Source organism: Medicago sativa, chromosome 7 (assembly GCF_051527215.1).
Source record: "Medicago sativa cultivar Bolivia chromosome 7, Bolivia_mono, whole genome shotgun sequence".
Taxonomy (NCBI): Eukaryota; Viridiplantae; Streptophyta; class Magnoliopsida; order Fabales; family Fabaceae; genus Medicago; species Medicago sativa.
In genome coordinates, this window is record NC_140755.1 from 29855130 (window position 1) to 29882171 (window position 27042).

Sequence of the window (27042 nt, forward strand, 5' to 3'; positions counted from 1 at the left end):
CACATCTTCAAGCACACCGAAAGGATAAGAGATTGACCGATCAGCTAAAGTAATGGTCATTCTTGTTGGTTTTGGTTCCCCACACTTAAGCTTCTTCATTATTGAAAGAGGCATCAGGTTGATACTTGCTCCCAAGTCAAATAAAGCTCTTCCAATGTCTACCGGTCCAATTGAACAAGGGATAATAAATGCACCAGGATCCTTCAGCTTAGGTGGCAGCTTCTTTTGAAGAATAGCACTACAATTTTCAGAAAGTGCTATGTTCTCATCATCCTTAGGCTTCCTTCGTTTGGTTAACAAGTCTTTCATGAATTTAGCATACAACGGCATTTGATCGAGAGCTTCACCGAAAGGAATATTCACCTGAAGTTGTGAGAAAAGTTGCATGAACTTCTTGAATTGACCTTCATCCTTTTCTTTCTTCCTGGAAAGGTGAGGGTATGGACGCTTCACATATGATGGAATAACTTGTGGTTTATCTCCATCTTTCAAGATTTGACTCTTTGACTTCCTCAAGATTGAATCTTCATCAATTAACTTCTCACTTTTTTCTCCCTCTATTTTTTTCTTCCTTTCGTTTTCAACTACACCCTCATCATTTTTTTCAACTTCACCATTCTCCTCCACCTCAACTACTACATCATCAACCTTCTTTGGAGCTTTTGGAACTAAAGGTGTCAAAACCTTTTTGCTCCTCAATTCAATAGCATTACAAGACTCATTCTTAGGGTTGTCTTTAGTGTTACCTGAGAATCCGCCTTTACTTTGTTCAGCCAATTGCTTAGCTAATTGCCCCAGTTGAGTTTCAAGCATCTTCCTAGAAGCTTCATTGTTCTTTCTTTCAGCTTCTTGACTCTTCTTCATCTCCTCAAAGTTTCCTTGAGTCATCTTCATGAAGTTCATCATAGTTTCCTCAAGAGCTGATGGCTTTCTTTGTTGTTGTTGAGGAGGAGTAAGCATCTGAGAATTCAAAGCGTTGTTATTCAAGTAGCTTAGATTGGGATGCTTGTTGATTCCTGGAGTGTAGTACTGATTTTGCCTTTGATATCCTCCCATGTAGTTAGCTTCTTCACTAGAACCTTCTGGTACACATTCACCATTGGGATGTTCTTCACCACATAGATCACATTTGATTGCAGCCACTTGTTGTTGCTTATGAGCCAAAGTGAAGCCTTGAAACTCCTTAGTTAGAGCTTCGATTTGTTTGTTCATAGCTGCTTGGTTAGCAAGGATAGCAGTTTGTTCACTCACCCCGAACACTCCTCTTTCCTTCTTCTTAGCTTCAGCATGATACTCATTTCCAGCCATGTTCTCGATTAAAGCTTGGACTTCATGATCAGTTTTGCTCTTGAGACTACCTCCCGCGGAAGCATCTAAGAACATTCTAGTGTTTGGTGTTACCCCCTCAGTGAAGATTTGGAGGTATTGTTTCTCGGTGAACTCATGATTAGGGCATCTCTTAAGAAGCAAATTGAATCGCTCCCAAGCATCATATAATGATTCACCTTCTCCTTGCTTGAAGTTAGAGATCTCCATCTTCTTTTCCCAATACTTAGACATAGGGAAATATTTCTCCAAGAACTTCAGCTCTAACTCTTCCCATGTTTGGACAGTCCCGTTTGGTATTGTTAGCAACCAATCTTTTGCTCTTCCCGTCAAGGTGAAAGGAAATAGCCTTAGTTTCTTTTGTGCTTCAGTCACGGTGGCTGGTTGCACACAAAACTCGCAAGTTTCAGCAAAGCGGCTCAAGTGTTCATGAGGACTCATAGCTTTAGTCCCATCGAATTGCTTGTCCCTCAAACCGTTGAGGACAGTTGTCTTGATGTCGAAGGCTACGGGGTTAGCTGGTTGAAAAGTATGGGTCAGTTGACCGCGATGAGTGGCTAACCCGTAGTCTCCTAGCTTAGGTCTCAGTGGTACAACTCCTTCACCTTCCATAGTTGCAGATTTAGGAGAAGCAGATGTTTCAGATTCAGTTGAGAGTGGCTCCGGTATTTGTTCTAGAACACCCGGTGGAACGGACTGAGCTAACCTTTGCGACCGGACAGCTTTCCGAAGTACTCTAGCAGTTCTTTCGATTTCCGGATCGTACTCTAAGTCGTCTGAGCTCTGTTTACCTCGCATAAACAGCAAAATACCTTAGTAGCACTGCACAACGCAAAGTAATCAAGTGAATATGGAAACAGAAAAATAAAAATTAACAACAGAAAATTAAATTGCAAAAACCCTAAATTATAACGTAATTGCCTTGTTGAAATAATTCAACAGTTCCCCGGCAACGGCGCTAAAAACTTGATAGAGGTTTGGCAAATGCACCAAATACTATCGAAGTAGTAAAAATATCGATCCCACGAGGACTATTTTTAACGTCAATAATTCAATTGCGTTATAAAAATAGGATGTATAAAATTTATTTTGTTTTGCCACTAGGCAGTAGATTTGGTTTGATTTTAATTAAATCAAGTAACAGAAAATAAAGATTTGATTAAGAAAATATGAGAGAGAGATGAGATCAGATCCGTCGAATCCTCTAAGTTCCCCTAATTGGTCTACTGCACCTATTTGTTATGAATCCTCTTCTAATTTACGATGATTAACAAAATAGCCCTAATCAATCACTTGAGTTAGGACCCTCTTCTTAAACTACAACCCCTAATTCCTTAGGTGGTCTAATAATTCTTGAAGGTTTTACCGAACGTTAACCTATTATCACTAACAAACGATTATCTATTCCTAGACTAACCCTGTTTATTAGAACAATTCAATTAGGTCTAACTTGAAAGCCATGGTCAGTGGTCATTCATTCTCACGAAATCAAGTTATATGTGATCAAGATATAAAAAGCATTAAGAACGATTGAATTGAATAAACTAGAATTGAATTCATAAACAAAATAGAGTTTCACAGCAACATGTGTCAATTAGGGTTACAAAGATTCATCTCGGATCTAATCTCTAAGAGATTTAGCTACTCATAATTGAGTTTACAAATAGCATAATCAATGAAATAATTAAAACATACATGAATTGGTAAAAGGTTAAAGAAATCGCCCTTCTAGCCGTCTCCGATGTCTCAAAATCGTACTTTGCTCTCCAAAATCGTAACCCTTATTCTTCAGATTGAGTGCAATATTTATAGAAGTCATGGGCCTGACCCGTCAAAATCGCGCCGCGCCATGTATATAGGCGTGCCGTGATTTCCCTCAAACAGGGAGGATGTAATTTTGCTTCAAAAATCGCTGCACGGCTTGAAATTGGCGTGGCGCGATTTCCTTCGAACAGACTTTAATATTTAAGCTTTTTGCACTCCAGAACAGTATAAATTGCATGAGAACTCTATCAAAATGTCACAATAAGTCCTAAAAATTACGTAATGACAGCATGTCATCAGCGACCTAGGTTGGTGAAAAAAGGGTTGGGGTTTCCAAATCGTAAAGAGGTTTACGGTTTGGAAGTTTGGTTCAAGGGTTCCAGAACCGCGATCTACGATCCAGAGAAAACGTGGTCAAGGCTAGTTTTACCTTTTCCCACAGACGGCGCCAACAGTACTTGCAAAAAGTTCGGTAAGGGATTCTAGGGTTAAGAATCGTATACTGGGATTTAGACTGATGATTAGATGCCTTGATAATGCTCTCAAGAGTAGTATTTATAGCCTGTTATGGGCTTGGGTTTTGGTTTCTTGGTTCCCAAGCAACAAGGGCATTTATGTATTTTAGGCGGTTTTAGGAGGTTTCTAGAAGTTCAGAAGGGCGGTGCCCCAAGACGGGCACTCCTGGGCCTCAGAAGCCTTTCTGGAGGGCGCCTAAGCCCTTCTGTAGGTTTTAGAGCCATTCAAAAGGTCTTAGATCCTTTTTGGAGCGCTCCTAAGCCTTTAGGAATATTATGATGGTCCACTTTCCAATTCTAGGATGAATTTTCTGACCCTTGGCACTAACACATGGGTGTCCTTTTATAGTACAACGCCACCCACTAAAGGTTGTACCTTTTGGTCATTTTACATGGGTTGTCCTTATCCACCCGTCCTTGTCCAATGCTACCTTCCCATTGACATATTCCTTATTCTTCCTAGGATTTCAATCATTGGAGACAACTCATATCCTTCATAATTAAGAAATGGACAGACTGGACCCACGCATGCATACTATGTACGACCCGAATAAAATCCCAGGATGTTGCAGCTTTCCATATCTTTAGCGATACATCTTCAATCTTTCTTGTAGCTTCCTACATACTCAGAGTCATTCCTTAACCTACATCATCAAACATCACAAACACGTATTACTAGTTCAAAAGTACTAAAAACACTTAAAACTATAAAATCCTAAAATAGCCACTGGTTAGATGTTAAAGGCAATGCAGTTGTAACACCCTATTTATCTATTTAATTATTTTATTGGGTTTATAGTCTAATTATATGATTTAATTGATTATGTGGTATGTTGTTATTATGTTAAATGACTTTAGTTTATTATTTAGTAGAATATGATTAAAAATAGAATAATTAGACTTGAAGGGTTGAATTAGAATTTAGAGGAGTTTAGTGGAATTAAGTAGAATTAAGAGAATTGGTTAAGGAAATAAGAATAGGAAAAACTAAGAGTCAGAGAGTTTTTCACGTAAAACAAGTTTTTGGGAGAAAAGGGAGAAACCAAGAGAAGAGAAGAGTCAGAGAAGAGAAAGCTTGTAGAACCTTGTAATCAACCAATCTATGGTTAGGGTGGGATTAACTTACTCTAATTTTAGGTTGTATAATTCTGAAATTGAATTTAGCATGTTGTTGTTTGTGAATTTATGAATTTGGGAATTAGGTTTTGAAGTCGTAATTGGTTGTTAATAGTGTAGAAAATCCATTGAATTTATGTATAATTGATGTTCAGGTTGTAGAATAATCATAGGTTAAGTTTCCTATCAAAAGTGTAGAAATCATAACAGCAGGAGAAAACTCGCTAAGAAGTTCGCTATTGGCGAAATCCTCTGTAACAATTTCGCTAATAGCCAGAAATTCGCTATCAGCGAAATTGCAGTGACAACATTCTCTGTTTCACGTTCTTGCGTCTTTCTCACACATTTCTGTTTTGAATTGGCCTTTGGTGTAAACATGAAAGTTTTAGATAATTGTGTTAGCTTTCCAATGGTCTTGGTTTGGTTCAAAAATGATTTATAGATTTTGAGTTATGATGAAAACACTCCAAGTTGGTCTTAGTAAAACTTTATGAAAATTCAGCATAACTATTTCTAAGTTAAACCAAAACTTATGGATTGTCTCCAAACGTCAAAGCTTATGTACTACGAGTTCAATTAAGGTGTTTTAGAGTATTTAACCTATGTTGTGATGAATCTAACTTGGTTTGACGTGAATATCTTTGATTGATGAATTATTATATGAATGTATATGTTGATGAATATGATGTTACATGATGTTGTTCATAATTGATGAATTATAAAATTATGATGCGAACTCGTTGTTGTTGTCGTTGTCGTTGTTGTCGCCAATGTCGTTAAAGTTGTAAGTTGTTGTCGATGTCGTTGAAGTTGTTGGTTATTGTTGCATTTGTTGCTGAGTCCATGCATAATCATTCATATAAAGTTGGGGGCTTGATGCCCTGTTGAATGTATAATCATTCATATAAAGTTGGGGGGTTGATGCCCTGTTGAATGCTTAATCATTCATATCACGTTGAGAGCCTATGCTCTATAAGTTGGGGCTTGATGCCCTGATTGGTACCACATGCATAGTGCGTTGTCGTTGATGTTGTGATGTCGGTGTTGTCGTCGTGTTGTCAATTTGTCGAAATAATTAATGATTTGTTATTGAGAAATTATGTGAAGCATTAACATTGTTTAATTGTTGTTGGTTATGTTGTTAAATTATGTTGATGAATTATATGCTTATTATTATTAAATGTGAATCTCACCCCTTCTGTTTGAATGTTGTCTCTATGTGGGTAACGTACAGATAACCAGGATTAGCTGCTGATGTGAGTTGACTCTCACACGTGTTGTCTTAGGGTCGCTCTGATACGTAACGGGATGGGGATATTTGCATTGTTTTCCATTTGTTACATATTACTATGAATTATGTTGATGAACCATTTGTAATTGAATTTTTAAGAAGTTGTTTATGTTGAGGCCGTAGTGTCATTTTGTTGAATAATGAAATGTTTTTCCGCTACGATGTAACTTGAAGTATTGATAAAAGATGTTTAAATAAATAGTGATTTTACTCTATTTATCTTTTAAAGAAGTGTGACATCCTGTTTAAGTTGAATACTCTGATTTTTATGTACTATGTCACATGTTGGGAAAACGGGGTGTTACAGCAATCACTTAATAACTTGTTCAATATAGGGGTTAAGTGCAACATGTTAACCAGCTTATTTTCCAGTTATCAAGAGGCAACATGGGAAAGGGGGCCAATTGCCAGGCAGGCACAAATGGGTGGGGATAAAGGAGAATAGACTGAGGTGAGAAATAAACGTCAGAAAGCAAGGGAACTGGTTTAACATGAACAGAAGAGGCATCGGGGAAACTGATGGTCGGATTGATGGCAAGTGCACCAATCGTTAACCAAGTAATAAAGTGATAAGTAGAGTATCGTATCCACAGGGATTGTCCTTTCGTCCAAACAATTCGCGTTACTTATTTTTGCAAGTTTGACGGTATAAATGTTTAGTTGCAATTTTTATTTGTTTGCAACAGAGCAAGTTTACATGTTTTGGTTGCAGAAAAGTAAGCAGCCCTTATGATTATTCAAATCCCCTCTGTATATATGCAGTTGGATAATAAGTAATAGTATGCCACATTTATTTATCTTAGGCAGACTATACAATTGATGAAGCCGTTGGGACGTTACTAATCTACTTTGGTCTATCCCTCTGATGGCTAACTGCACCTGTTGATCGCACATTGATTCTTACGTGCGGGGTCTTGTTAATTCAAAGGTAATTGAAACATAAACTTAAATTGGGTTTCTGGTGTTTCCCAAGGCAATGAAGGCCAAGGTTCCCTTAGGTCTGCCCATCTATGAATCTTAGGACACTTATAGCACGCTCTCTCTACACTTTCTTAGTATTTCTACAAACGGGCATCCTTAATCTACGTCTACCTTACTAAGGGTTTCAAGATAATGGTTCTATTAGGTTACAACTTATTTCGGACAGCTAGACACTTGTTTCCCTAATTACTAACCAGTTAATTCATAGGTTCGGTAAGGCACCCCCGACTCAATAGTTTAACCTACTAAGTACCTACGTCTAGGGTTAACAATTCTTATGGTATCTTTGGCTAGTTAATAATCACTTACTTCCTAGATAGATAGTTATTAGTAAAAGGATATAAATATCAAGATATAAGCATTCAGTTAGTGATAGCAATATTAGGCCCTATTACAACCTAATTACCTAATCTAGGGTTGCACCTATCACAGAAATAAACTATTTCCTAATAAAACTTAATAGCGATTAAAAGAATAAATAAATAAAAGAAACGACATATTATATTAAATAAATATCCAACAAAAATATACAAAGGTTGATCTTAGAACTCTAACCTAAAAAGATTTAGTTACATATGATAACTAAAAACAAATTACTAAAGATAAAAACATACCCTAGAAAATCAAGGAGAAGATAGAAACTCTGCCGAAGCTCCAAAGTTGCCTTCCTCTTAAACTGCCACAGTTCTGAACGAGAAATTCTGAATGAGGAAGGCTGATATTTATAATGAGAGTTTCTACCTGGGTTTGGGCTAAAAGTGCGGGCTTTACCCAACACGGAAGAAGGAAAAGACAGTTGCGCCCCGACTTTTTGCATTCACGGGATGCATAAGAAATGCCCTAGGTGCATGAGAGTGAGGCAAAAAGCATGCCCTAGGCGCATAGGAAATTCCCTAGGCGCATGTCTTGCCAAATTATGCCCTATGCATTTTTCTCATGCCCTAGGCACAATCTGTCTCTCTTACGGGCCCAATCTTCGATTTTCCGTCTTTTTTAGGTCTTCGTCTTCAAATAACTTGCCTCAGTACTTTGGGAACATAATTCCTCCCATTTGTGAGTCTTATGAGGCCTCTTGAATCTTCATTCTTGGTTCTTGAATCTTCACAATTCGTCAAATGTTCTTGATTTGCCGATTTGCATGATTTCTTCGTGAATTACTTCAAAAACCCCCTAAAATTGCTATGTTTCGGGAAAACTAGAATTACAAACTCAAATATAGAAAACATTACAAAAGTCCCGAACTCATAGACAATCGTTCTAATACTCCGCCTTTTTTGCTGCTAAATCCTACTAAAAATAACTGCAAAACATGCTAAGAATAACATAAGATGACCGGTCATCAGAAACAACATGCAAGGAGTAGAACGTTTGGATATTGACTCAGATTTAGGGTTGAAACAACAGGAGATGGTTAGGGCTAGGGAGGATCATTCACGTGGTAGATTACTTGTGAGGAGGTGTGACCGTAATTGTCAAGTTAATCCAAATAATTCCAGCAAGGGCGAAGGCTTCATGTCACACATTAATGTGTACAACAAAGCAACATCATGTAATGGATTTTCTAAAGATGGAATAACATCACGCAAAGGAAAGCATGTGAACAAGAACTTTAAAACAAAACAACAATCCCTTTACGGTGACATTCGTAATGCTAACAACATGGTTTTCGAAAATTCATCTCAGGTATCTGCTTCTTTTTTATCATTAATGTTTCGAACAATCTGCAATATGTTTAATTGTGAAGGGGATTGGAAGTTTGTGGAATATTGTCAGATGTTTTTATTTCTAGGTGTCGTAATGCAAGAGGGAAAGTTTTTGGTTTTGCTAAATTCATTAATATAAGGGATATCGAGGACTCAATAATGTTTACTTCGGGGATTACCGTTTATCTAAGAATTTAGCAAAATTTGATAGCTTCTGTCTTGAAGGGTGGAAGTGGCATTGTTCATGGTAAGGGAGATAAAAAAATATAATGAGGAGGGAGAAAAAAATAGTATCATGATGTGGGAGAAAAAATGGAAAGAGATGGGAAAGGGTTGAGAAAAAAAAGAATAGAGAGGGAGAATGATATGGTGCTTATAGTGGGAGGGGAGTCATTGGTGTTGGGGGATAAGGAAGGTGAGGGTAAGGGTGTGTCTTATGTTAGTCTTGTTGGGGGAAAGGCTAAGGAGGTTGATAATGTGAAGAAGTCGGTTCAAGTTAAGGAACCTGTGGTTAGGAATTTTTTGTCGTTGCAAGAGGATGTGGATTGGGCGAGTAGAGGTCTGATGGCTAAAATTAGGAATGGCAATTGTGTTCCTCTATTACAAAAAACTTTTATAGATGTTGGTTTTGATGACAGGTCATCTTACGTTATTCTTAGCAGGTTTTTCAGTTTATTTTAGTAGAAAATAACAACAAAAAGGAGGAGTATTAGAACGATTGTTTATGATTTCGGAACTTTTTTAATGTTTTCTATATTTGAGTCTGTAATTCTAGTTTTCTCGAAACATAGCAATTTTAGGGGGTTTTTGAAGTAATTCACGAAGAAATCATGCAAATCGGCAAATCAAGAACATCTGAAGAATTATGAAGATTCAAGAGACAAGAATAAAGATTCAAGAGGCCTCAAAAGACTTACAAGTCGGAGGAATTTTGTTCCCAAAGTACCAAGGCAAGTTATTTGAAGACGAAGACCTAAAAACGACAGAAAATCGGAGAATGGGCCCGGAAGAAAGACAGAATGCGCCTAGGGCATGAAAATTCATTCCATGGGCCTAGGGCATTTACCATGCACCTAGGGCATGCAAAGAAATTTCACTATGCGCCCCATGCATTTGAAATATTCCCCGTGCATGCAAAAAGTCGGGGCACAACTGTCTTTTCCTGCTTTCAAAATGGGTAAAGCCCGCACTTTTTGCCCAAACCCAGGTAGAAACTCTCACTATAAATACTAGCCATCATCATTCAGAATTTCTCGTTCAGAACTGAAGCAGTTCAAGAGGCACCTTTGGAGCTTTGGGAGATTTCTATCTTCTCCTTGATTTTCTAGGGCATGTCTTTATCTTTAGTAATTTGTTTTTAGTTACCATGTGTAACTAAATCATTTTAGGTTAGATTTCTAAGATGAACCTCCGTATATTTTCGTTGGATATTTATTTAATATAATATGTTGTTTATTTCATTTATTTATTCTTTTGTTCGCTATTATGTTTTATTATATTATAGTTTTATTTCTGTGAGAGGTGCAACCCTAGATTAGGTACTTAGGTTGTGACAGGACCTAATATTGCTATCACTAACTGGATGCTTATATCTTGATATTTATATCCCTTTATTGATAACAATATGTCTAGGAAGTAAGTGATTATTAATTAGCCAAAGATATTGGAATTATTGTTGACCCTAGGCGTAGGTACCCAGTGGCTAGAACCCATTGGGTCGGGTGGTGCCTTATCGAACCTAGGAATTAACTGGTTAGGAATTAGGGAAACAAGCACCTAGCTGTCCGACTTAAAACTATAACCTAATAGAACCATTCTCTTGAAACCCTTAGTATGGTAGATGTAGATTAGAGGTGCCCGTTTGTAGAACTACTAAGAAAGCGTAGAGAAAATGTGCTATGAGTGTCCTAAGATTCATACATGTGCAGACCTAAGGGAACCTTGGCCTTCATTGCCTTGGGAAACACTGGAAAGCCAATATAAAGTTTATGTTTCAATTACCATTGAATTAGCAAGACCCCACGCATAAGGATCACTGTGCGATCAGCATGTGCAATTAGGCATCGGGGGAAAAGCCTAAGTAGGTACTCAGTGTTAAATCCCATTGAGTCAGGTGGGGCCTTACCTAATTAGGAACATCCCAATGGCGTCATCACTTGTATAGTCTACCTATGATAAATAAACGCGACATACTTTTACTTATTATCCAACAATAAATATATAGAGGGGATTCGAAGAATCCTAACCGCTGCTTAGTTTTCTGCAACCAAAAATAGGTAAACTTGCTCTGTTGCAAACAGATAAAAATTGCAACATAACTTTTATACCGTCAACCAACAAAAATAAGTAACGCAAATTGTTTTGACGAAACGACAATCCTTGTGGATACGATACTCTACTATTCACTTTATTACTTGGAAAACGATTTGGTACACTTGCCATATCCGACCATTAGGTTTCAAGACTTTAAGATCATTCTGATGGGAGGTGACAATGTTTTTTTGTTTCATCAAGGTGATATGGAGGTAATGTTTGTTAATAAGGAAGCAGTTGAATTCTTCGATTCTTTTTTGTATGATTGCCGACCTTGGAGGAAAGATATTAATATTTCTCATGAAAGAGGGTCTTGGGTGCGGTTTTATGGTGTCCCTATTTAGGCTTGGAATAATATCTTTTGTTGTGGATCTTGCTGCAACTTTAGGCAGGTTACTTAAAATAGATGACGTGACTCTTCTTAAAGGTAAGTTGGATCATGCTAGGCTATTGGTTACTAGCACTATCTTGAAGAAAGTTAACATTCTTAAAGAGTTCTGTATTAATGGGCTTAAGTTTCATATTAGAATTATTGAGGATCTAGAATTTGGTCTGCCTAATGATGCTTGTTTGGTGGAATATGAGAATGATAATCAATAAGTTCGTTCAGAACATGTGTATGCAAGAAGATGAACCACTTATATAATTAGTGAGTCAATTACAAAATGACTGGAACCAAGAGCTTCAACAAGATTCAGATGGTAATGCAAAGGATTGTTGTAATAATAACAGTTATCATGTTTTGAATGATGATGTGACTGAGAAGGTGGATGTTGTGCTTAATGAATCAATAGGTGCAACCAACTCAGGTGCTTCTACATTTAGTTTGAATGGTACGAAATTGTCCATTCGGAATGAATAGGATCGCAAGGTATCTAAAGCTAAAAGAAGGAGATTAATACCGTTAGTTCTTGACTTAAAGAGGATTGCAAGGTTGTCAGAAAAAGATATAAATACTTTGATTCGCTCTACTAAGCAGACTAAAAAGGCTAAGAAATTTCAGAAATCTTCAAAAGATTCAACAAATGCATCTACTACTAATGGTGATGGTGATTCGTTATCAGCAGGTTCTAAATCATCAGCAACTAAAGATGACTGGAAAAATTGGGTTGTTCTTCACGGTAGTAAAGACGAGGTACATATGGATGTTTGTACTCTCCGAGAAATTATTGGTGTTAAGTGTGAGAATAGGTTTCAGGCTTTGTCAAAGGGAAACAATGGTGGGGGAAAGGATGGTGTTAGTTTGGGGGTTGAGAAGGAGGTTGGGGAGGGGTTGGTTGCCTAGAGGGTGTGTGGGGGTTGCATTTTGGGGAGTGGGTGGAATCAATGAAGATTTTTTCTTATAATGTAAGAGGTCTCGGGGGGGGGGGGGGGGGGGGGGGCAGAAGGGAGGTTTGGAGGTTGGTGGGGGGGGGGGGGTGTCATACAACAATTTTTGACCTAAGGTCCCACTGACACATGTCTTTTGACTAGGAATATTCCTTGTTTTTTTTCAGACCTCCTCTTACTTTTTTTAATTTTTATTATTATTTATTAGTCTTTTTTTTTTAATTTCCATCTTTTAATACTTTATTTTTATTTAGTCTTTATTTTCCAATTTACCTTTTTTTATTTTTTCTAGTCTAATTATTTCTTTTAGTTTTTTTTAACCATTTTAATGAGTCCGAAATAATTGTCTCTGGGGTCCAAAGAAAATTCTATTTCAACCATGCCACTATCACAGCCTCAATCACAAAGTCAGAAAGTTTTTTCCCATTTTTCATCAGGAACGCGTTTCATCATCAATACCTCTTCTCACTTTTTTTTATTTATTAGTCTTTTTTTTTAAACTTTTAGTTTTTATTTTTATCTTTCATTTTTATTCAGTCTTGATTTTTATATTTTTTTTATTTTCCATTTTACCATTTTATTTTTATTTGTTTTCGTTTAATTACTTCTTTAGGTTTTTATTAACTTTTTTTAATGAGTCCAAAAATTGTCAGAAAATTTAGTGTCAAGGTCCAATTTTTTTTTTTTCTTTCTCAAGTGTGCCACCAATCATGCCATTTTTACATGTCAACTCTCCCATTTGAAAAATCATTCAAATCACATTCCAAATTTCATCAATCTCATTCAAATCCCCATCAAAGTGCATTAAACCAATTTTCCATTTTTCATCAACTTTAGAACCTATAAATAGAGCTCTCATCCTTCACAATTTCAGACACCAAAAAGTTCTCTTGAGTTCTCAAAGAACTTTTCTCTCTTCTCCCTCATTTAGCTTGTGTTGACGAGCTATTCTTTTCTTCTCCCTCTTTTTTTCTGTCCCTTCGGAATAAGTCCCTTCGGAATTTTGTCCATTCAGTAATTTTTGTCCCTTCGGTTGTCCCTTTCTTTTATTTTCTTGCATTTTATTTCTTTTTAGCATTTTATTTAATTTTTATTTAGCATTTTAATTATTGTCATTTATTTTCCAGCAATTAGAATGTATTTAGGCCCAATGTAAATATAAATGAGAAAAGTGTGTGTGTGTGTGTGTCTTTTATTTCTTTACCGCTTTATATATATCATAAAAATACAAAAAAATATAGATTAGGGATTTTGTGGTGATCCAACGTCACTACAAAAATCCACGCGCTTTTAATTTTATTGCTCCGTTAGTTTAATTTTCATTTATTATTCCAAAACAACAAAAACATTCAAATAATCAAAAATCACAAAAATATTTTCATAATAAACCTTGATTTTCAATCAAGTGATCGTTCTTTTTTTTTTCTTAATCAAACTTCATATCAATTTTAATTCTACTTTGAGTCAATTTTCTTTCAATATAAAAAACACAAACAAATTCTTTTTGCCACTTGGCTTTTCTCTTTAAAACTTTTTCAAAACTAATAAAAAACACAAAACAAATCAAACGTCAATTTCTACCATGAACTACGTGATTTTGATCCTTCACGGGTACGTAGGCAAAGGACTTGTCCTTCCAAATCAACAAAAAATGTAGATAAATAGGTCTCCCTTTTTTAATCATTTCAAAATTCCATTTTTTTTAAAAAAACAAGCAAATTTATAGCACAAAAAGTTAAATAAAATCAAGAGGTTCTCGTAGAGTACTACGAATATTTAGGGTGCTAATACCTTCCCTAAATATAACCAACCCTCGAACCCTAAATCTTTTCAATATAGGGTATTTTTGAACTTTCTTTCCCCTTTCCTTAATAAAATTAAAATGTTCAGTCGTGAATTAAAATAGTGAGTCTATGCTAATAAAAATAGCTTGATCTCCGAAAAATGACGCGACAGGGGGGTCCGATAATTGTGTGTATTCAAGAGACTAGGATGGAGGTTGTTGATGATTTTGCGAGCAAGTCTTTGTGGGGATCACCTTCGGTTGGTTTTTTTATAGGCCATCTATTGGTGGTATTCTAACTTTGTGGGATTCGAATGAGGTGGATGTTTGGGATACTATTAGCATAGAGAATTTGGTGGTGATTAAAGGGAAATTTGTTAAAAATAACCTTGAGTTTTGCTTCTCTATTGTTTATGCTCCTTGTGGAGGTGGGGGAGCCAATTACTATGGGATGTCTTGGGAGGCTTGATGCATAATAACCAAGATTATGCTTGGTGTGTAGTAGGGGACTTTGTTGGAACAAAATATGTTTTACATTTCCCTTTAGAGTTTTGATGATAACAAGGTATTAAAAAATTGTCAATTGGATATGCTAATATTTGTTCAAGTGTACGGGTTCATAGACAAAAATTTGGTATCTTTATTAGGTTCTGGAAGAACAAAAGAGAGCTATGCAATCAACAAAAAGGAAGCTTGAAGCATCTGAAGTCAAAGTGCTCCTGAAGTCAAAGTGCTCCTGAAGTGATGTGATGACGTCATCATAAGCAAGTTCATCAGAAGCACCTCATCAGAAGCTTAATATCATCAGAAACTGAAGTTCATCAGAAGATGAGAGACTTAAAGCTTCAAAGGCTGTTCAAAGGATTTAACCTCACCTAGCATTGCAGAAGACCAAAAGAGTGAAGCAATGACTATTTTGAAAGGATTTGAAGGCATTGGATGCTTGTTCTTTTAAGAGCGTTGACAAAGTACAATTGTACGAAGCGTACAACCATTACCTCCACTACTCTGTTTGTCTCTGCTACAGGACAAGAAGAACAACTATGCCTGCAACGATGTTCCTTCAGACTTGGAATGGATTTGAAATTGATCCTTCATAGGACAATAATCATATCAGGCAAAATATCATTGGTGATTGATCAAAGCTTCAAACGACTCTTTTTTGATGTGATGGCAATTTCACAACGTCTCTTTCACACCTTTATATGAAGGAGTGAAGACTTTGAGAATAAAAGAAGGATTCATCAACAATTTACAAGTGCCAAAACCCTGTCAAAATTGTTCTGCATCAAAAGTTCATTTAGAATATCTTAACAACTTTCATATCTTAGAAATTCTAGAGTCTTAAGAGTTTGTGTCTGATTTGTACCGTGAACATCACTGATTGTATATCAATTGTTCAACCTCCAACAATTTTCTTTGTAATTCTGTTTGAATAGAAGTCTCTTGCAGTTGTGCTTGAGCATAGGAAGTCTCTTGATTGTGTTCAGGAGCATAGGAAATCTCTTGCAGTTGTGCTTGAGTAGTTTGAAGTCTCTTGCTTGTTTTAGCAGTGAGCATTTGTAATCAGATATTACATTTTTAGTGCACTCTCCTTGGAAGTGCAAGGGGGACAGGATTACTTCCGGTTTGTGGAAGGAACCTGTATAATTGCTTTGTGTCTTTCTTCTTTCTCTCTCTGTTTTATCCGCTGCATTTAGATTCTGAACATTACTTCAGAAGTGGAATTCTATCTGCTTCTGATCAGTAGTTTCAGCTTAGGAGAAAACGAAGTAAAAGCTAACACAATACAACCCTCCCTTCTTGTGTTTTTCTCACCTTCAGACTTCAATGTGATTTGGTCCTCAGCAGAGAGAAGAAGTCGAATGGGGGCTGATCATATCGAGGATTTCTCTCATTTCAATCAATTCATTGAAGATAACTATTTGATAGATTTTCCTTTTTGTGGTCACAGTTATACTTGGTATCATGGGGATGGTTTGTTGATGAGCAAATTAGATTGGTTTTTGTTATCTGAAGCTTGGTGTTTCAAATGGATGAATTTTATCCATACAGTTTTTCAGAGAGGCTTATATGATCATTGCCTGATTCTTTTGATGATTGACGAAGAGAATTGGGGACCTAGACCACAAAGTTTATTGAACTGTTGGATGGAATTACAGGGTACAAGGTTTTTGTCAAGGAGAAACGGCTATCTTTTCAGGTGCATAGGTGGAGTGGTTATTTGCTGAAAGATAAATTCAAAGTAATCAAGTATTCCCTGAAGAGTTGGCATCAAAATCATACCCAAAATTTAGAAGGTAAAATTCGGATGTCTAAAGATCTCAAGTCTTTGTTGGATATTAAAGGGGAGGCGCAGTTGTTAGAAGCGGATGAGGTGGACAAGCATCATTCTTTATCAGCTGACGTTGTGGCTTTGTCTAAATTACATTCTAGTATTCAGTGACGAAAATCTAGAATTAATTGGCTGAAGGATGTTGATACTAATTCCAATTGGCTGAATGTGATTATTTCTATTAATGTTAATGGTGTTCAGATTGAGGGTTTGGATGGGGTCAGGAATGCGGTTTTTTAGCATTTTAAATTGTACTTCCAAGAGGTAACAACTTCTAGACTTGGGTTGGGGGACCTTTCTTTTAAAACTATTACTGTAGACGACGAGGTTGACCTTATTAGACCTTTTTTGTTGGAAGAGATTAAGGCAGCGGTTATGGAATGTGATAGTTTTAAGAGCCAAAGGCCGGATGGGATGAATCTTGGGTTTATTAAAGATTTTTGGGACTTGTTAAAGGTGGACTTGTTGAATTTTTTGCTGAATTTTACCACAATGGAAAATTAACCAAGGACATAAATAGTACTTTTTTAGCTTTGATACCTAAAGTTGATAACTCCCAGAAGTTGGCAAATTTTTGAAATATTTCCTTGGTTGGAAGCTTGTATAAATTCTATCAAAGGTTCTTGCGAGTAGATTGAGAAAGGTGGTTGGTAAGTTTGTGTCGGAGTCTCAGACTACTTTTGTCGAAGGTAGACAAATTTTAGACGGTATTTTAATAGCCAATGAGTTAGTGGATGATGCACGTAAATTGAAGAAAGAGTTACTTTTATTTAAGGTTGAATTTGAAAAAGCTTTTGATTCAGTAGACTGGAGGTATTTGGGTAATGTGATGGCTCAAATGAATTTTCCTTTGCGTTGGCATCAGTGGATTCTAAAATGTGTGCCAACAACAACAACCTTGGTTCTTGTAAACAGAAGTCCAACTAATGAGTTTAAATTGGAAAGAGGGCTTCATCAAGGAGACCCCCTTTCTCCTTTTCTTTTTTTAATTTCTGCTGAAGGGCTAAATGTCATGATAAATAATATGGTTAAGAATTGTTTGTATTCTGGCTACAGAGTGGGGGCACAGAATCCAATCTCTGTCTCTCATTTGCAGTTTGCTGACGACACTTTATTGGTTACGGAGAAAAGTTGGGCGAATGTGAGAGCTTTAAAGGCAACTTTGCTTTTGTTCAAAGAGATATTTGGGTTAAAGGTTAATTTTCATAAAAGTAAGCTTGTTTGTGTTAATGTAGCTGAGTCTTGGTTGCATGAGACAGCCGTGGTAATGAACTGCAAACATCATCGTCTTCTGTTTGTGTATTTGGCACTGACAATTGGTGGGTACCCTATAAAACTTAATTTTTGGTTCCCTTTAATTGAGCGGATTAAAAGTCGGTTGTCAGGCTGGAAGAGTAGGAATCTTTCTAAGGGTGTCCGCTGGTTCTCCTTAAATATGTTATGTCGTTCATGACTTTGTGTTTGGAAAGAGAATATGGAGGTTTGGAGGTAAGGAGACTACATGAGTTTAATTTATCTTTACTTGGGAAGTCGATTTGGATGGTGCTAGAGGAGAGGGAGAATATGTGGTACAAAGTGTTGGGTACGCGGTATGTTGAGGAAGGCGGGCAGTTATATTTTGGAGTGAGGGTAGGGTCAGTGTGGCGGGAGAATTTTAAGAAAATTTGTTTGGGGACTGGTTTATTGAACGAAGGGTGGTTAGTAGATAATATTACCCGTAAGGTGGGGAATGGGGTATCTACCTTTTTTTTGGCGTGACCTGTGGCTTGATGGTGTTTCCTTAGAATCTAAATTTAGAAGAATTTTTGAGTTGGCGGAGAATAAGCTAATTATTGTTGCTGATATGAAGTTGTTAGGGTGGGGTGTCAATGGAGAGGCTTGGAATTGGCGTAGGAGGTTATTTGCATGGGAAGAGGAGCTGGTGAGGGAGTGTGTGGATATGTTATCTAACATTATTTTGCAGGTTGAGATGGAGGATCGTTGGGTTTGCAAGCTTGATTCGTCCAAACAATATTCAGTCAAAAGTGCTTATGACAACTTAACTTCAATAGAGGTCGATTTTAATGTGGGGTTCAACCAAGTTTTGTGGCTTAAAATGATCCCGCTTAAATTTAACATTTGTTTTCGGAGGTTGATGTTGAACCGGATTCCATCTATAAAGACAACTTGGTTCGGCGTCATATTTTGGCAGTTTATGGTAATTTTTGCTCTGCTGATTGGGGTACTGTGGAAGATAAAGATCATCTTTTTATTAATTGCATTGTGTTTGGCAAACTTTGGTTAGCGGTCTCTAGTTAGTTAGGTATCTCGACAACTTTTCATGGAAACATCCAAGATCACCTTTTGCAATCTCATGGGTTAGGTGGATTCTCTAAAAATTCCTGCCTCGCTTTAATATATTATGGATTTCACTTCTCTGCGTTAAAGAAATGGCAGGATTTTCCAACAAAAGAGTAAGCTTATTCAGGCTTTGTGTGAAAAGGTTAAGCTGCAGATTTATTGGTGGTTAAAATTGTATCATGTGTTATTTGATTTTGACTACCTCTTTTGGCAGCAAAATCCTTTATCCTGTTAAAAGCAGTTTTTTGTTATTGAAAAGGTAAACATATTTGTCTTTTAACTGCTTTAGCACATCCTATGCTAGAAAAGCTGTCCTTAGTTTTTAAGATATTTTCGTTAGCTTCTTAAAAAAAAAAAAAAAACTTGAGTGAATGGTTTCTCAATATATAGTGATCTTCTGTTTAAATAAAGATCCACCTTCCTAACTTCGATTACCAAAAAATGACGATAAGAATAAGATTATTGTTATTTTTCCAACATAGTACTATCTTAACTTAGAAGAAAAACTAAACAGAGATTTGCATCTTCATGAAGATACTTGTTTCAACACTTAAAAGAAAAATTGTACATCAATAAGGGACATATTTGTCCCTCTTGTTTACTGGTAGCCAACAAAACTCTTTGCTCATGTTCATGTTATTATGATGACATAAACTTCAATGCTGCCATGCGTATGTTCTTCACAAGTTCCTTTATGTTCATGTTGTAGCCTTCATCCATCTATAAAATAATTAAGATTAATATTAAATACAATCGTAAATAATACAAAAATAAACACCGAAATCAAAAGACAACAAAATGATTATATCGAGTAATTATACCACGCCTGAAAACCGCAACCTAAACGTTTAGGCAACGGATTTAGTACCTTTAACCACGCTTTTGCGTCGTTGCCTAAAACAAAAAATGTTGCAGTTATAATGAAAAAAGATTTGTCACTATAATAATAGTAATAGTGATGGCACCAAAAACTAAAAAATTGTATTAAAAAAATGTTAGTGGCGAAATTAAAGGGTGCTGGTGGCTTTACCCTTTTGATTGTTTTGGTGTTGGCTGATTCTGTTTTTGTTTGTGTTCGATGTATTGAACTTTTTAAACTTCTGTTTGAAACATCTTGTTTTGTGGAGAATGCTTAATTATTTGGTTATTAATATAATTTCATTTTCACTTGTTAAAAAAAAGATAGAGTCATAAAGAGATGGTCTCTACCTGAGCAATGATGGTCACGTCGATGATAGAATCTCCAAAAGGTAAGACACTACTATTAACAACAAATAGTTGAAACCTTTGAATATCGACCATAATTTTAATTATAAGCCCCCTGTGCTCTTGGCATTGGATCCGAATCAACATATATTTCCCTAAGACTCTTGCTTCCACTTGAAATGGTAAACCAACAACACTATGAAGGTTCTCATCACATGAAGAGGAATTGTCGTCACTATAAATGCCTGGTTTGGTCACAACCACTTGTGACTCTATTTTTGTTTTCTCATTTTGTTCTTCCAAAACTTCCAAACGCTTTTTAAGCTCTTTCATGTATTTGATAGCATCAACTAATACAGAATACTTGTCCATCTGACATATTTTTACAATATCGATTAATAAGTAGTGTTACACCAAATAATGTAACCAAGATTATAGTATTTTTGTATCTAAATATAAGAGTCTCATGATTTGTTTACTCGTCATTTTTATAAGACGTCTTTTAAACTTTGAACTGTCAAAAGTATTTTTTACCACCACACCACTAATTATGTTTTAATTTTTATGCGATGCCATTAAATTATTTGTAAAAATACTAATTAATTATCTCTTATGAAGAATAAACTTATAAAACAATAGCAATTGTAAACAAATTCAATACACCGACCATATTTCTTTATTCATTTACTTGGAACTTCTACGCTATATTTACAAATTGAAGGGTTTTAATATATTTATTTTCTAAACCAATAAATTGACGATTATTTTTATGAATTAGAACAATTTGTCAAATTTTTCATTTTAGAAAAGATAATTTCATAAAAAAAAAACAAGATTTTTTAATTCGTTAGCATTATAACAATTTTGACATTTTATCAAAAAATATTCAATATTCGCTATTTATTCATAAATATTCATAAAAAATTAAATTTTGTTCGATGAAAGGAAAATAATACTAGTTTTTTTTCTTCTTTCAAATAATTATATAAATGATAGGAAATAGTTTTTTTTCAAATAAAATAAAATTATTTAAATAATAAATTTACTTATTCTACCTTTTTAAAAAATGATTTAAACAAAAGTTGAACTTTAAAAAATGATTTTAAAAGCTAGCTAAGTGGGTAAGTGAAAATTACTTATTCTACCTTTTTAAGGTTAGGAACAAAAGCTGCAAGAGCAATGAAGTGCTGTGTGAGTTTCTCTCTTCTCTGTCTCTCAGCCATGATATGATCATAACCATGATTACCACGAGACCTTTTTCTCGATGACTCTTCTGAGGTTTGCATTGAGTGATTCATATTTTCCATTTCAGTTGGAGACACAGCTGGTTCATATTTTTCAAATCCACTAAATTGTGAGGAATTTATAGTGGATGAATTTGGGGTGTTGTCAAAACATGGAATTTGAAACTGAAAAGATGAGTTGGAAGAAAGTTTTGGTGAAAAGGTTTCATTGATTTTGTTGATATGATCAATTGTGTTGCTGAGAGTTGTGTGAGTGGAACTCGAAGTCAAACATTGTTTATTGTTTTGTTCTTGGGAGACATTAGCTATGTCATGTGAAAGAAGCTCTTCCACATCTATAAGGAAATTCGGGTTGCATTCCTCAGCAATTAAATTGTATTCGTTCATTTCCTGCAAAAAAGGAAATTTCAAGTATTAAAGAATTAATTTTTTTGAATAAAATAATAAAGAATTAATTTATAATCAACCATTTGTGAATTTCAAAAATAGGAAGGGTGGATCATATATTTTGGAAATGAGTAAGTGCAAGATATGATGTCAACTTATTTTTATAAAGAATTAATTCTGCATGTACTGTTTACAATTTTTTTAATATATTGGCCATTATGTTCAAGTTTGGTTGGATTTGCCCTAGAAGGAGAAATGCAACAAAGGACATGACTTATGGTTTTTAGAATATAAGGTAACATGGCATTAGATTATTAATTCATATCTCTTAAAAATTATATATTAAAGAAGATTCACAATATTAAATTATATTAATTTATATCTTTAACATGGTATTTAAATCATTACATATCGATTTTCTTGATAATTGTAGAAGTATTATACATAGGAGCCTAAATATGAGGCAAGGTTTCTCCAAAAAAATCATATTAAGGGAGATGCATTAGTTATGCATAAGGAAAGGCCTAATTAATTATGCCAAATATTCATATTACAAACAAAAATGCATTTATCTGCCAATATAAAATCAATTTCCTTTTTAAAAGTCATACTAACACATCGAAATTGGCACTGAGGAGAATCGAACCTAATACACTCACTCTATAGTCTCAAACCAACACTATCAGACTAAGCCGCCAAGCGGGTTAATATATATAATCATTTGATACATCATTGGGCTTCAGATAAGATATTTAAGACTTTGTCGATGACAAATACTATAATTTGTTGCTGAAACATTATATTTTAGGAACAATTTATTTAAAATGTTCTTGTTAATGTTATGAAATGTTTAGGAGGGAGTTACTGAAATCAAAGCTACTTTCAAAGGACATGTCTTAAGTTTTTCAGATAGAAGGACATGTCTTGAGTTGATACGAGATATAAGAAAGCATTTGTATGTGAGGTCATAAATTATTGTTCTCTTTAGTTTTGTTATCAGCCTTCTGCACTCTTTATGCTGGGAATACCAGACTTTTTAACTTGCTAAATAACAAATGTTAACATATTTCCGAATACAAAGTGGGGTAAAACACTTTTAACCCTAATTGAAATTATTTTCAAGCAAGTATTTATCATATTAGTCTGCAATAATTTAATCAAAGCAAAATTTTAACGTCCCGTGCAACGGGTACTCATACTAATAATTTTTAATAAACCATTTGTGAATTTAGAAAATAGGAAGGGTGAATTTGCCTTTTGATTTGCTTACCAAATCAGATAACCAGCTGTTGGTTGATGATGATACGTTCAATGCTGTGTTGTTGATTTCTTCCATCGTCTCAAGGGTAACACTTGTATACTGAATTTAAAACAGGGAAGAGCAAGGCTACTATTTGTGCTGAATTAGAGTTCCCATTGTTGGATCTTTAATAGGACTAGATTTTAAGCACGTGTGGTATGTATCATTTATTGGCAACATGCTTTATCTTTTTTTCTTTTTTTGGGGTGTACTATATCATTTACCTACAACCACAAATGGCAACATGCTATATATTATTATTTTTATGTTTTTTAAGGGATGTTATATATAGGTTTAAATGTGTCATTGGTCCCTGCACTTTCATCAGATTTTGGCATTGGTCCATGCACTTTTTTTTTGTTTGGCATTGGTCCATGCACTTTGTAAAAATATTGGTATTGGTCCCTCTGTTAACTTTCTGTTAAAAAAAAAAAACACAACTAACGGAGTGCCACGTGGCCCAATCATTTCATGCCACGTGGCACCAATACCAATATTTTTGCAAAGTGCAAGGACCAATACCAATATTTTTACAAAGTGCAGGGACCAATACCAATAGTTTTGTGCTTTTTTTTAACAGAAAGTTAACAGAGAGACCAATACCAATATTTTTACAAAGTGCAGGGACCAATGCCAAAATCTGATGAAAGTGCAAGGACTAAAGACATATTTAAGCCTTATATATATATATATATATATATATATATATATATATATATATATATATATATATATATATATATATATATCATACTAAAAGTGCTCTAAGAAAATTGTTTAAGGAATCTCTAAAAAGAAATTTCATCTTAAAAATATGGGTCTTGTTAAAATATGGCGTGAAAGGAATGCAAGAGTTTTTTGACAAAAGGGGGATTCTTTCCGGCATTTTCTTAAGAAAATTAAGTTTCAATCCTTTTCGTGGTATCATAATCATATTCATAAATAACACGGAAGGACTGCTGCTATTAAGGATCGAATAGCAGTTATAGACAGTAAAGAGTAAATTGATCCTTTTATCAGATAGTGAAACAGAGGAGCCACGTGAGTTATCGGGTGATTTACATTCTTTATCCCGCATCAGTACTAGTATTTGTTGCCTATAATCTCGGTTACTTTAGCTTAAAGAGGGAGATGCAAACTCTAAGTTTTGTCACGAAATTATATCAAGTCGTCGACGGGGTAATAATCTTAATCATATTTATGTTGACGGAGACTGGGTCGAGGGAGTGTCAGAGGTGCGTAGTGTTGTTTTCTCTCATTTTGCGGCTCATTTTAAGACTATCAATGTTGATAGACCAGTCGTGGATGAGTTTCAGTTTCATACTTTGTCGCATTTAGACGGGGTGAACTTGATTAAACCTTTAAGCATGGAAGAAGTAAAAGATGCGGTTTGGGATTGTGACAATTTCAAAAGTTTGGGCCAGATGGTGTGAATTATAGTTTTATCAAGGAGTTTTGGCCTGAGAAGATGATATCATGCGTTTGTTATCAGAGTTTCATCGTAATGGAAGGTTGTCGAAAGGTATTAATTGTACATTTATTGTTTTAATTCCTAAGATTAATGGCCGCCAACTCTTGAATGATTTCCCACCCATTTCTATGGTGAGTAGTTTGCATAATATGTTGGCCAAGTTGTTAGCAAATAGACTGTGGGTGGTTATTGGTGGTGTTATTTCAGATAATCAGACAACTTTTGTGAAAAAAACATTCAAATTTTAGATGGGATCCTGATAGCGAACGAGGTGGTAGATGAGGCTTGTAAGTCGAAGATGGAATTACTGATGTTTAAAGTCAATTTTGAAAAAGCTTATGACTCGGTGGAGTGGGGGTATTTGGATTATGTTATGAGGAAAATTATGGTCATGACTCTATAGAGAAAATGGATAAAGGATTGCATTAGACGGCTACGGCATCAATTAATGTTGGAAAGGGGACTGAGGCAGGGTGATCCTCTTTCATCTTTTCTCTTTTTGTTGGTTGCAGAAGGTTTTCATGTTATGATGAAATCGATGGTGGAAAATAATGTTTTTACTAGGTATAGAGTTGGAATCCATGTTCTTCCAAGTATCATTTCCTTTATTGATTCTATTTTATGTCGTTTTTTATGGGGGTGGGGGTGAGTACAATAGGTAAATATCTTGGGTTGACTGGGATAATATATGTTGGAGGAAGGAGGAGGGAGGTTTAAAAGTTAGGCGGTTGAGGGAGTTTAATGTGGCTCTGTTAGGTAAATGGTGTTGGAGGATGTTGGTGGATCGAAGTGGATTATGGTTTCGGGTGTTTTGCATGCTATGGTATGGAGGCAAGGCGTGTTTTGGAGGGTGGTAGGGGAGGTTGGGTGGGTGGAAGGATATATTAAGGATCCAAGATGGTGATGGTTTTTAAGGGGGAGTTGGTTTGATGGTAATGTGCATCGTAAAATAGGTAATGGTGTAGACACTTTCTTTTGGACGGATAGGTGGATTAGGGAGATACCATTGTGTGAGAGGTTTAGGAGGTTGTTTAACTTGTCAGAAAGGAGGTGGGCATCAGTGGCTGACATGTTTGCTTTGGGGTGGGGTGGGGTGGGGGAGGAGAGGCTTGGAAGTGGCGACGCCGGTTGTTCGCATAGGAGGAGGAGATGGTAGGGGGAGTGTTCAGATTTACTTTCATCTGTGCATTTGCAGGTTGATTCTGAGGATCAATGGAGGTGGCAGTTAGATCCGGATGGTGGTTTTTCGGTCTGAGGCGTGTATCATTTTCTTAACATTCTTGTTTGCTCAATTTCCTATTTTAAAAACTAGTATTTTATTGGACCTAATACACCAATCCTCTTTAATACTTTTGTCTAAGACCATTTATAAGATACTCTAATGTTAAATTAAATGGGTCAAGTTACACTTTAAGTAATTAAAGACATTCATGATAGGGTAGTGTTAACTTGTGCCCTTAAGGCACAAGTTAAGATTCTAAAAAGGGAATTAAATAATAAATTATGTCTTGAAAAGAGGAGATTTTAAATTTCTAGAACATTAAATGCACAATTTTCAACAAAAAATTTATATCTTTGATTTCTTAACTTGTGCCTTGAGGGCACAAGTTAACATTTCCCTTCGTGATAAATCGTTTTTGAGGGGCACACTCATGATTACGTATCCCCCACTTGTGTGTGCCTTTATGGTGTTTAGGGACCGTACCCACCAAGACGGTGGAGGAATGGAAATGCTATTAAATTACGTACGGTTGGTAGTTGGAATTTTAATTCAGTTCACTACAAATATGGAAAGAAATAAAACGTGCTTATTTACAGAATGAACAAATAAGGAAAAATAACGACATAAACAGCAACTGAAAAAGAAATAATTCTCTGATGAAGATGCAAATGTACTTGTATTTCTCCAGCAAGGAAGTCTCACTCTTCTTTGTTTCAAGTCCCGTATTGAAAAAAGATAAGGTGTGATCATAGATTATAAAGATAAGCACCCCTAATTTTATAAGCCCGTTTGAGATTAATTATTAGACTCAATATGAGAATTTAATAAAACGGTAGATATTTAATTTATTATTTAAGGAAATGGATGAATACAATAATGATTTCACGTGAATTAGGTGCGTAATCTGCAGGTGACCACAAAACCCGTAGGAAACAAGAGTTGCGTCGGAGGGGAATTCGGTTATCGATGCTCATAGTGAACACCGTCGTATGTCGACAAACAACTATTTCTCCATTTAGATGGCAGCGATCACAACGTGGTCGCCTCAAATATAATATTGATGCTTCTTTTTCCGATTAGCTGAATAGGACAGGTATTGGAATGTTCTTATGGGAGAAGCTTTGGTATTATTTTATGCTTTGCCTAATGCCCAAGTGATATACAATTTGATAATGTTGATTTTGTTTTAGACTCCAAAGTGATGGTGGATGCTTTTCACTAGAAAATTTGGCTAGGTGACAAATACATGTAGATAATTCGGGTGGGGATCCTCTTCTGCCTTGATCATCTCTCTGAATTCCCTTTTGAGTAATATGGTGTTTGATAGGCCTGAATGTCATCATCCTTCGATGATTGAGCCCATCATAAACAATTTCCAAAGGTCTATAGAGACTCATACCAACATCGATTTCATTG

General features: G+C 35.6%; 1 protein-coding gene and 1 non-coding gene across 2 annotated transcripts; one reads left to right on the forward strand and one right to left on the reverse strand.

The window, feature by feature from the left end:
• Positions 1-1438: 1438 nt before the first annotated feature.
• LOC146905487 (small nucleolar RNA R71) lies at positions 1439-1544 on the forward strand. Its single transcript, XR_015020972.1, has one exon. It is a non-coding gene; the product is annotated as a small nucleolar RNA R71 (small nucleolar RNA).
• A 17652-nt stretch (positions 1545-19196) lies between these two features.
• On the reverse strand, positions 19197-23038 carry LOC146905488 (transcription factor bHLH19-like). Its single transcript, XM_085727154.1, has 4 exons — positions 22904-23038; positions 21148-21636; positions 20006-20374; positions 19197-19516 (listed from the first exon to the last, which is right to left on the reverse strand). Exons 1-4 carry the CDS (start codon positions 22967-22969, stop codon positions 19436-19438), a joined length of 1005 nt encoding a protein of 334 aa, XP_085583280.1. The 5' UTR covers positions 22970-23038; the 3' UTR covers positions 19197-19435.
• Between the last annotated feature and the right edge of the window lie 4004 nt (positions 23039-27042).